Genomic DNA, 12,500 nt, shown 5'->3' on the forward strand with positions numbered 1-12,500 from the left:
TAAAACAACACAAGTTCGTAAACTGTATTTATTAACCAACAGTTATCCTCCGATCAATCCATAAATCTCATTTAGTACCCCCCCCCCCTTTTGATGGAGGGCCATGGAATGATCCGGAATGGTCACAGCCAATCCCGCGGCTTGTTCGTATACAGTCCTATAAAACATTTTCACATTCAAGCTGTAGTGAAGGAGTGGGCAGGGAAGGAAAGCACTCTTGAGTTCTGAGTGGGGCTATTTCAAAGCCCTGTGTAAAAAGTGAACACATTATTAGTCCTTAACGCCAGAGGGAAACAGAGCAAATCTATACCGTGAATAGAAACACCATCGTGAACAACAACATAGAAGGTCAGAATGGAAACATTCCAACCCCTTGGTTGGATGCAACACTACTGTTTATCTATGGTATATTTCACTGGCCTAAATTCTGCTCACTGTGGCAACGACTTCACAGCATGAGCAGCTGATTGATGCATGTTTGTGAGGCAGAAACGGACTGAGGGAGATGTAAGAAAAAAAATGGGTTGTTGTGTTTTATGTGTGCGTTATGGATTTGTGTATTGGAGAAAAAAAAGAAATAAAAAAAAAAAAAGGAATAAAATGAGTAATGCTGTCAGATGTGGCCACCCACCTCTCATCTCTCCGTGTGTGTGTGTGTGTGTGTGTGTGTGTGTGTGTCCCCTCCCACCCTGTAACGTCTCTGATTGTTTACACCGCTCGTTACATGACAAAGACATGATTTGCTCGTTTGAATGCATAAAGATATGAGTCCCTAGGGTAAGTGCACTGAGCGTGAAGGAGGAATGGGGGGAAGGAAGAGGAAGGGAAGGAAGGAGAGAGAGAGAGAGAGAGAGAGAGAGAGAGAGAGAGAGAGAGAGAGAGAGAGAGAGAGAGAGAGAGAGAGAGAGAGAGAGAGAGAGAGAGAGGGAGAGAGAGGGGAGAGAGAGAGAGAGAGAGAGAGAGAGAGAGAGAGAGAGAGAGAGAGAGAGAGAGAGAGAGTTAGTTAGTTAGAGAGAGAGGAGTCGAACAAACAGCCTAGTCGCCGGCCATACAGACAGCTGTAATCATGTGAGCTGAAATCATGCGTCATCTGAGAAACAGTGCAGAAACAGTAAACAGTAAACAGTCAAACAGTGCACTCCAACACTGCTAGTTGCTGTGGGGCCAGAGGGTGGGGGGGTGGGGGGTGGTTGGAGGGGGCTGGATCTGCCAAGCGTAGCTCGACCTGGTCACGTGACCAGGGACGTGGCTGACTGTACACGGCCTGTTTTGAGAGGCTGATTTATTGACTGATCTAGCGGATAGGTGTGCAGGAAGCCAAGCCTGGAGATGAAAAGCGGCCCCCCACGCACATGCACACACATGCACACACACACACACACACACACACATGTACACACACACACACATGTACACACACACACACATACACATACACACGTGCACACACACACATTTACACAAGTATGCAAACGTGCACACTCGTACTCACACACACACACACACACACACACACACACAAACACACAGAACTGCTTAGAACTGCTTCCTGATAGAAAACCCCTCAAGGGGCTCCAGATAGCATTGGGCCATGAAAACGTCCCTGAAATCGCTCCATCGTATCACAACGCACAATTAGACCCGGGATTGGATTGCGTTGCCCCCAGAGTTGGTAGTGCCGTTTCCAGGGCTGTGTGTGTGTGTGTGTTTGTGTGTTTGGGTGTGTGTGTGTGTGTGTATGTACGTTTGCTTGAACATGGTCCTCTGGGGCTTTGCGTGATTCTGACTGTACTGTGTACTGCAGCTTAGGCCTGTGCATGTGCCTGGGTGTGTGTGTGTGCACGTGTGCGTGTGCGTGCGTGTGCTTGCACGCGTGTGTGTGTGTGTGTGTGTGTGTGTGTGTGTGTGTGTGTGACTAAGACCATTCGGCCAGTGGGTGTGTGACAGTGTGGCCAGTGGGGGTGTGAGAGGGAGAGCTGTGGGGTCAGGGAGGTTATAGAGGCACTGCCTCCTGGGTAGAGGCTGTTTGTTGTGATTACAGGCTTGGCCACACTCAGAGAAGGAGACTGGCTACATTAGAAGCTGATGCAATCCAGTGTGAGATCCTGAGAGGAATACTCGAACAGCACTTTCCTAGATTAAGTTTTTCCAGAGCCCTGTGCAGCAAAAGAGCCCATGGGGAGATATTCATCTGACAGTAATTTCAACAACACAGGGGGCAAAAGACACACTGTTCATTGGTCTATACAGTGGCTATGGAAGCCCAGGAGGGCCTAAATTCTACATTCAGAGAGGTTTCCATGAGTTTCTTTTGGGGGGGAAATGTGAATTAATAGGAAAAGGAGAATTTTAAACTTCATTAAACCGGCACACAGAGCCATTTGTTCCAGTTTTGAGGAATAACCTTGGGCCATCGTTACCGGTGGAGAATCCATCACCGGGCTCTTGTCCCTCCATCTTCGAGAGCGGGAGCAGAAACATCGCCCCGTGATTTCTGCTTTTCTCGTCATCTAACCTGGCAGTGTGCCCTCACGCAGAATAATAGGAGTTAAAGCCATTCTCTTTGTGCCGAGGCATCAGTGGCAGGCAGGCGGGAGGCAGTCGAAGGAGGAGGAGGAGGAGGAGGAGGAGGAGGAGGAGGAGAGGAGAGAGAGAGAGAGAGAGAGAGAGGGAAGTGATTTCCATGCTAATGGGAATGTTCCCGGCAGGGCCCTCTCTCTTTCTCTCTCTCTCTCTCTCTCTCTCTCTGTCTCTGTCGTTGGGTCGTTGAGCGCTGACGCCGGCCTGCCCGCCTGATGAATGGATCTGCTGGACTGTGAGCGCCACGGGGGGCTTGCCCATCCACGGGTGTGGCGGTAGCAGTGGTACTACTGGCTCACGTAGGCAGGGGGGCTGCTGTTGGCGGTGGTGGTGGTGGTGTGTGTAAGTGTGTGTGTGTGTGTGTAAGTGTGTGTGTGTGTGCATGCGTGTGTGCGTGTGTGATTGCGTGTGTGTGTGTGTGTGTGATTGCGTGCGTGTGTGCGTGTGTTTGTGTGTGTGTGTGTGCGTGTGCGTGTGCATGCGTGTGTGTGTGTGTGTGCCTGCGTGTGTGTTTGGAGGGAGTGTAAAGCAGGGTCAGAGCCTATCCCAGCTTAAAGTGGAACACAGGGACATCCAGTCCTTACCCTGGAAAGAAACAGTAGGGACCCCAGGGGGAGTGTCTGGTTGGTCGAACTTCTGCATTCGCCACTCATCCCTCTAAGGTGTGTGTGTGTGTGTGTGTGTGTGTGTGTGTGTGTGTGTGTGTGAGTTTGCGCAAACTTCTGAATCCGCCACTCATCCCCCCCCCCCCCGCCCCCGAGGAACATGGCATGTCCAACTGAACACGTTCCCTGGGGTTCCCTTTCTCAAATAGCGCTGGAACTATGCCAGCGATCTCCCTGAAGAAATGCTAAGCGGTGAGCGATGATCAGGAGCATCTCGTAGAAACAACCCTGTCGGCTCCTCCACCGCGGCGCAGGCCACCGCCTCGGCTCCGTCATGTTCTCATGTGTTATTTATGAGGTCTAGGACACTGGTACGACAATTGCAGCGTAACACGCAAATCAGCATAAATGTGCATCCACAAACCATGCCCGGTTAAACAGATACAAAGTGTGCATAGAGTGAGATTATACGGTCAAATATGGACAGGGAATGTGCACAAGGACAGTTGTTCCAGGGGCTGCAGTGCCAACCCAGGCTCCAAATGAATACGTTCTGGCGGATCGTTTCTGAAGGCCCACAAAATATGTTCTGCTGTGTGAACGTGTTTTCTAGCTGTGCTGGAAGGTGAATATGAAAAGCAGAACACCGTATAAGGAGGTTGGCGTGGTGGCGGCGGCGGCGCCGGCGGCGGAGGCATGAACCCGCCCGGCCTGTAACCTGAACGTCGCTGGTTCGAATCGCACTCGGGATACTTTTTGTTTTCCGGTGCTAATTGTGCGTTGCTGATGCTAATGCAGCGATTCTTGACGCGGTGGTACTGCAGTTGGGTCCGGCACATCATCTGCAAACTTTGATATTATTTATGAAAATAAAAATAGATTTTTTTTTAATGTGCACAGACAATAAGTATTCAGCAGATACTGTAGGCCTTCAGATATCTGACGAATATTATAGCCTCATTATTAATATTGGAGCCTCATTATTCTGAATTTCGAAGGAGTTTTGTCCGGAGATAGGACACATAAAGGGAGAGCGAGAGAAAGCTTTTATTTTTTCATTCTCAGCTTCTGAAAGCACGAGAGAGAGAGGGGCTGGTGCTCACTCATGCAAGCCCTGGCTTACACACACACACACACACACACACACACACAGAAAGAGCAGCGGAGAGCTGCAGAGGAGGGGAGAAACGATCTTTCCTTTTTGCCCCACACGCCTGTTCATTCATCCACAGTAGATTATGGCTGGGAGGGTGTGCTGATGCCTGATCATTCAAAACAAAAGTCTGTGTGAGAATGCAACGTTTGGCTCCCGCATTATGATTACTTGTGGTCGGGTGTAAGATGGGCCGCAAATATGGTCCTCTGTGGCTCAGTTGGGAGGGCGTGGCCCTAACAACGCTTAGGTTGTGGATTCAATTCCCGTTGGGACCATACATACTGAAAAATGTAGGCGCTCACTGTAATCTAAGTCGCTTTGGATAAAAGCATCAGCTAAATGGCTTTTATTAATTATATACTTTGAGATGTTTTCAAGTAGGCCACGAGTCGGAGAAAGGTTGGGAACTACTGTGTTTGCTGGTGCCTTCCCCTGACACCTTAACCTTACCCTTACTTTAACCACTCCAAGTTAATGAGCTTGTCTGACTTCCAAATTGAACCTGACTAGAATTCAGGTAAGGCTAGGCGAGGGCAGAGAACAGGCGGGGGAAGGCAGGGGCAGAGAACAGGCGGGGGGGAAGGCAGGAGCAGAGTATATGTGCAGTCTCAAGTTGGACAATCAAGAGCAATTCTGACTGCACAGCTTGAAAACATAGCAGTAAAAAAAAAAACATGACAGTTATTGAAATCCTCAATAGAACGCCCCATGAATTCTCTTTGAATAACCACCACGTGGCACAACTCTCAACAGAACATATGTGCAATGAACACAGACCTCAAACACCACAATGGTGTATGTCCTACCACGGTCTACACATCGCGGCATATGGGGCTTTTCCTGATTCAGGTACACGTGTGTCAAGAAAACATTCACGGTTGGTTATGAAAAGCGCCGTAGGTAATTGCTGCTTCATGCAGTCTGTGAGAAGTGACTGCGGGGCTTCATAGCGCTTCGCTCTAAAAACTGCGTGAGCCTCGACGTCGCGACTCTCAAACAGTCAGTCATTTTTTGGATCAAGTCAGACGTTTTAACCCAATCATGCAACAGGTATTGAAAGGCGCTGATCAGCAGCTTGTCAACACTGATGCTGTAAAACGCGCTCTATGGCTTTTTATCAGTAGATGATGGTTGAGAGTCATTGTCCACCCCGGAAACTAACAACGTAGCCGCTGCAGGCGTGCACAGAGAGTTATGTCAGTGATCGGTTTCCTATTTTGTAATATAAATTTGTGAAAGTAGCTGGACAACCAAATGCAAATATGGCGGGCTAACATTCTCCGCTCTGTGAGGCAAAAACATCCTGGACATGACACATACGTCTAGCTCAAATCAATAAGGACATATGTACAGATATTAGTCAAAAAAACTAATTCCTATTGTTTTACCAGCATTGAAAATCCGACCCACGGAACGTGTTTGTTTGGTCCTCAAAAGCGATCTCCAATAACGTATTCCGTTGAAGACTATATTGCGTAGTGCTGGACCTGCAGGCCTGTCTGATCTCTTTTGTTTTTTTCTAAAGCATTTCTGCTTTATTGGGATAGAGACAGTAGAGATTGACAGGAAGGATGGGTGAGAGAGAGAGAGGAGGGATGACATGCAAGATATGTCGAGGGTCGGAATCGAACCAGGAACCTTGCGATTATGTGGTATGCACATTAGTGTGCTACGCCACGAAGCGCCCTGGCCTGTCTGATCTCTGACATCCAGCTGTTTAAACAGGCTGCAGATGAGTGGTGATATGAAGTAGTATGTGGGGAGTAAACAGCTGTTAGACTGTTAGGGTTTGGGGTTAGCTGCAAATGTTACCTTCAGTAGAGTCATTCTCTCTGCTGCCGTTTCTCAGCACAGCAAGCAGGCTTGGCTTGGCCTGGATTCAACCTCAGATACCCCCTCCAGAGCTAAGAACAACAGACAGATACCACCTGCAGAGCTAAAGACAACAGACAGACAGACAGTGGGCAGGTTGGGCAGGCAGGGGGCAGGCAGGCAGACAGACAGGCAGACACACACACAGACAGACACACAGGCAGGCAGGGGGCAGGCAGGCAGACAGACAGACACACAGGCAGGCAGGGGGCAGGCAGACAGACAGACAGACAGACACAGACAGACAGACAGACACAGACAGACAGACAGGCAGGCTGGCAGGCAGGCAGACAGGCAGGCAGGCAGACAGACAGACAGACAGGCAGACAGGCAGGCAGACCACCGCACAAGCTGCTCCCTCGCTCTCTGCACTTTCTGAACACTATGGGGACCCCACTGAACATAAACATTATTCTCTCTCTATAAATCTCTCAACAAATCCCCCCTTTCTCTAGCTCTCTCCCTATAGCTTTGTTTCCACTGTTGAGCAATGCACAGAATATTTTGTTGAAAACAAATGTGTTTTCCTATCTTTACCAGAGGAGACTTTATACTCAGTGTGTAAGACTCCTCCCCAGGCCTCTCTTCAGGGTACGGAGGCCCCCAGTGTTAATTAAACCTGACCTCAGGATTGGGCTGCTCTGCACCAATGCATTCTGGGAAATAGGGTGTTTGATTCCCAACTAAGTTTGACTAATTTCCTCTTTCGGCTTTAATGCTCGTGGTTGCAATTGCAAAAGTAATAGCGATGACAATGATAACAAAACAATTAAGTAATGGCAATAATTCCAATAATTGTTATTCCTAATTAAGTTCCACATCTTCAGAAATAGACCTAATTAAAATAGAGGTGGTTAATATTAGCCTCCTTTTATCCTTTTATTTTCTGTATCTGCCTATTTCTTCTCTTTATTAATATTTCATCTAAAGTTCAGCACTTTCTGCTTCAATAGACAGTAAACTCACTGCTGGAAACATTGCTCTGAGACACATCTCCCCCCCCCCCCCCCCCCCCCACCTCTCTCTTTCTCTCTCTCTTACGCATTTTGCATTTATGCATTGACTGGTGTCAATAAAAGCTTTTAGAATTGAAATCTTTCTTCCTCTCTCTCTCCCTCTCTCTCTCTCTCTCTCTCTCTCTCTCTCTCTCTCTCTCTCTCTCTCTCTCTCTCTCTCTCTCATCTCTCTCTCATCTCTCTCTCTCTCATCTCTCCCACAGCTTATTCTCTGTGCGTGTTCATCCCCACTCCCCATTGCTTCGCCTCTCTTTCCCAATTTGTATTCTGTTAAAGTTGCATGTCAGTAATGTCAGTTAGTTAGTGTTGCAGTCCGACTGACTGGGAACGTTTGCATAGTGCTCCTCCTCTGCCATTCACCGTTGCCAGTGTGTGTGGACTCTTCACCTCCTCCTCCCAATGCAGAGTTAATGCAGAGGCCCCATTTTGTCATGGTACCATTCCCTCAGTATGGTAAACACGTTAACCTCAGGGTGACCTCCTGCTGCCTATATGATAAGACAGAGAGCAAATGGGGTGTGTGTGTGTGTGTGTGTGTGTGTGTGTGTGTGTGTGTGGGGGGGGGGGGGATGGCTGAGTGAGGTCATCCCATTTGCTGTCTCTGGTGGTACTTTTCCAGCTTTTAGTTGAGCTTTAAAGTGAGTAACAGCCTTCTTCCGCTCCTCCGAGATGCTTCCTGCTGCCATGCTGTGTGCTGCATCTCTCCCTGGTGCACACCTCGTTTTAAATGATTAAAAGGCGCTGGTGATCTGATCTCAGCCCTTGACTCCACGCGCCACACCTGGACCCAAGGATTCCTAACAACACCCTGATGTAATATTAAGCCACATGAATGAACAGAGGACTATGTAACAGAGGAGGCCGGTGGAGGCGGACAGAATCGGAGGACGGGCTCATTGTAATGCATGGAATGGAATGAGGAATGGTATGAAACACACTCTCTCTTTCTCTCTCTCTCTCTCTCTCTCTCTCTCTCTCTCTCTCTCTCTCTCTGCAGCTCTAATGTTTATGCCTGAATCTTTCTCCCTGGAGATGGACTCTCACTAAACGAATGCAGATATTATTCAGGCTATTTTCAAACCAGTGCGTGCGCTTTAGCCAGCTAGACACTTTTTTAATGACTATCCTAACTCAATGCATTCCCCACTCAGGAGAAACATAAAGCCTCCTTCACAGATAAGACCCTCTCCCTCCACCACTGGACCCTGTCCTTCCACCACTGGGCCCTCTCCCTCCACCACTGGGCCCTCTCCCTCCATCACTGGGCCCTCTCCCTCCACCACTGGGCCCTCTCCCTCCACCACTGGGCCCTCTCCCTCCATCATTGGGCCCTCTCCCTCCACCACCGGGCCCTCTCCCTCCACCACAGGGCCCTCTCCCTCCACCGCAGGGCCCTCTCCCTCCACCACAGGGCCCTCTCCCTCCATCATTGGGCCCTCTCCCTCCACCACTGGGCCCTCTCCCTCCACCACTGGGCCCTCTCCCTCCATCATTGGGCCCTCTCCCTCCACCACAGGGCCCTCTCCCTCCATCATTGGGCCCTCTCCCTCCACCACTGGGCCCTCTCCCTCCACCACTGGGCCCTCTCCCTCCATCATTGGGCCCTCTCCCTCCACCACCGGGCCCTCTCCCTCCACCACAGGGCCCTCTCCCTCCACCGCAGGGCCCTCTCCCTCCACCACAGGGCCCTCTCCCTCCACCACTGGGCCCTCTCCCTCCACCACAAGTCTTCCCTCCTCTTGTTCTTACTTCTTCCAGCCTCCATCCCCTTCAGTATCATCCCTCTTTTACTCCTCTTTCATACACCTGCCCCCCTCTTCCCCCCTTTTCTCAGTATGATGTCACTCTTTAAGTTCTTATTTACGCAGCTAAACCTCGATTAAACTACAGGCACCCTAATTAACTCTGCTGGCTGTCACTTCACTTCCACTTCCGCTAATCTCTCTTTCAACCAATCATAACGCTTTACCGGGGGGACGTTGACCAATTGCAGCGCTGCTTAGTGATCCGTGGTATAGCAGTGGGAAAGAAAAAATAATGAAATAAAAAAAGGCTTTTCTGTTATCTCTGAAGGTGAAAAAGGAGGAAGATGGCGGCGGAGGAGTTTGAAGGTGTCTCTCTTTGAAGTGGAGTTTTGAGCGAGGCAGGCAAGCAACTGGGCTAGGTGCAGCGAAGGACTTCTCTCTCCCTTTGTCTCTCTCTTTGTCTCTCTCTCTCTCTCCTTAGCGCAATTACCGGCGCCCAGTGGGGTGCGCCAGTATCAGTGAGTCACAGAGCATTGAGTCTGTGTGCCCATGCTGTTTCATCACACACCCCGCTCTAATGGCTTAGCCAGGGGAACAAAGATGGAGAACAGATCACATGTCCTCTTTTCTTTTTTTTTTTTTTTTATAAGAGGGCTTGATTTGCCATGTTGTAGTGCTGTGTGATTATTGGAGAGCATGGTGTTCTCTGTGTTGGGAGCTGGGGGAACAGTCGCACTCTCTCTCTCTCTCTCTCTCTCTCTCTCTCTCTCTCTCTCTCTCTCTCTCTCTCTCTCTCTCTCTCTCCCCCTCCCTCCCTCTTTCTTTTTCACCAGGGCCATCTCCTGTGGAAATGATGAATGATTTCTGCTGCCAGCTTGACTACTGTGTGAGAGGAAAGCTGATAATGACTACTTTACATCACCATCCCGCCCCCACCATTCACTCAAGCACTCCCACAGCTGTGTGTGTGTGTATGTGTGTGTGTGTGTGCGCGTGTGTGCGTGCGCGTGTTTGTGTATGCAGGTCTGCGTGTATGCGTGTGTGCGTGTGTGTTCAAAGGTATTTTAACAAGCTTTCGGTGTACGTGTGTGTGTGTTAATCTATACCTGTGGAAATATGAGTGGGAGGATCGGCGTGAGGATAGTGTAATACTGTTTTCATAACAATGCGTCGTTCACCCACTTAATACAGTAATAACTTACCTAATTGACTTGTGAGTAATAGCACTCTTCTCTGAGACCAATCTTAGCCTGCTGGTGTCCTGTTTCCCAGATGGTAAGTTGCTAGTCACGGCACATTCACTCATATGTAACGTTGATGTCTTGGCAGTGTGTGTCCCCTTCCGTGGGCCGGCCCTGGGGTGTCTGTGGGCGTAAAAGCAGCCTCCGCCAAAGGAGATAGATCGACTTAATGCAGCTATGATGGCTTATACTATTATTGTATAATGCTTTTTGTTGTGTAACTCACAGTTGATCATTGACCCTATAGGGTCGATCGAAGGGCAGGTGAAGAAGGAGATAGCTGAAATCTCAAATTTCGCACTACAGGACCACTTAAGAGCTGTAGGAGTCCCAGATAATGTGGGAAGTCAGTAATGAGTTTTAGGGCTTGGGATGTGTTTGGTTGTAATCTAGGAGTACACAATCTCAAATGGAGGCTCTGACTTAGTGAGACAAGAGTGGATAGGATGCTACAATAGCTTGATGAATACTTGTTTTTCTGCTCAGTGTTTTATTTGATTTATTTATTTATTTCATTCAAAACAACTTTTATTAATCCCGAGAGGCAATTATAGCAATGTCATTACAGGCAATAATCACATAAATACATCCCAACATCACACACAGAACACAGCACACAACATCAATAATTAACGGCTAACGCGCTAAGTCGCAAAAAATGTGCTTGTGTTTGAATCGGGGATAACACCATGCAGCTGTGTTATGTGTCTAATGTTTAAAGGGATGGGCAACATCCCATTTTTTTTATCATTCATCCTTTGTATATAGGCTGATAAACCATAATCTAACATTTAACAGATGTTGGTCATGATGGATAACGTCCTAATCTCCAGTAGCGTTGTGACATTGGCGGATGTTTATGTGTTTGTCCCGATGTAGTGTGGCTGAAGTGGTGGCTATCATTCGTCCTGTCACCCAACAGTGCTTATAATAACGTTGTTCTGTCTCGCTGCCTGTCTTTATCTGATTGTCGTAGCAACAGCAAGTTGAAGATACACTCTCCACGGAATGAGAATAAATCTGTTTGTGTGGATGTAAGGCAAAACGGGATATCACTCTTCCTTTGTTTCTTTCTCTCTCTCTACCCCTCTCTTTAAGTGATATCTCTATGATTTGCTTTCTCTCCATCAACGTATCTCACTCTCTAAACTCTCTTGTCAGTGGGGTTGGTGGTCTGTGTGCTTTTTGCACGTGACTCAACTGAAGTGTGACAAAGCGGGCTGTGTGAACAGTAACAGATCAGACTTGTGTCTACACTGCATTCAGTCACAGCAGGAGAAAATGTACTTTCATTTCACTGTATTATAAAGTGCAGCTCCAGCAGAAAAAAAAAACAACCTCTAATGTGAAGTGCATTAAAGGTAAAGTCCCGGCGCACGTTTAAACTTGATTGAGTACCGGAGGATCCACCGCCCTATTATCTGTAGCCCTTGATTAGTAATCACAAACTCGTTAGGGGAGAGGGATGAACAGGCAGAAAGCAGACTGGACATGGACATGATGTGGCTCTTGTCTATCTAGTCCTCACTAACCTCACACACTGCGAGATAAAAAGAAAGAAAAAAGACTACAAAAGAATCTCGAAAGGAAAAGGAAAGGGTGTGAAGTATACTAATCTACCTGTGATCTTTTCTTTCCCCTCTGCCTCTTTCCTCCTCTCTCCCTCTCTCCCTCCCTCCACCCTCTCCCCCTCCACCCTCCCTCCCTCCCTCCCTCCCTCCCTCTCAGGTATGTGGTCCTTCTCTGTGTCGGAGCTGGCCATCCCGGGGGCGGAGGTGGGCCGTATCTCTGCAACAGACGCTGACCTGGGCGACAATGCCAAAGTGGAATATACCATCCTGGATGGAGAGACGGGGGACACCTTCAACATCACCGGAGCGAACCAAGAGGCCGTGATCACCCTGAACAAGGTGAGAGGAGGAAGATGGATGTGGGAGGGAGGCAGAGAGCATGTTGGGTGTCAGAAGAGAGGGATGAACAGAGGAGAGCAGAACAGAGTGGAATAATGGAACAGATGATGAGGGGGAGGAGGGGAGGAGGAGAGGAGGAGGAGAGGAGGAGGAAGGACACAGGTGAGCTTGGTTGGTTTGCTTACTCTCCTACGGGGATCTCTCTATTGAGAAGCCAGTCACTGAAACACTGTGTGTGAGAGTGTGTGTGTGTGTGTGTGTGTGTGTGTGTGTGTGTGTGTGTGTGTGAGTGTGTGTGTGTGTGTGTGTGTGTGTGTGTGTGTGTGTGTGTGTGAGTGTGTTTGTGTGTGTGTGTGTGTGTGTGTATGTGTGTGT

General features: G+C 48.7%; 1 protein-coding gene across 1 annotated transcript in view; it reads left to right on the forward strand.

The window, feature by feature from the left end:
- The window catches only part of cdh24b (cadherin 24, type 2b), a gene marked incomplete at both ends in the record, with an annotated part of 61,588 nt that overhangs the window by 21,319 nt on the left and 27,769 nt on the right, over positions 1 to 12,500 (forward strand). The window contains one exon of the mRNA XM_083690426.1: positions 11,944 to 12,125. Within this exon, the coding sequence (XP_083546552.1) occupies positions 11,944 to 12,125 (182 nt within the window). The remainder of the gene's footprint in view (positions 1 to 11,943; positions 12,126 to 12,500) is intronic.

This window comes from Argentina silus, assembly GCF_951799395.1.
Source record: "Argentina silus genome assembly, chromosome: 18".
Classification (NCBI taxonomy): Eukaryota; Metazoa; Chordata; class Actinopteri; order Argentiniformes; family Argentinidae; genus Argentina; species Argentina silus.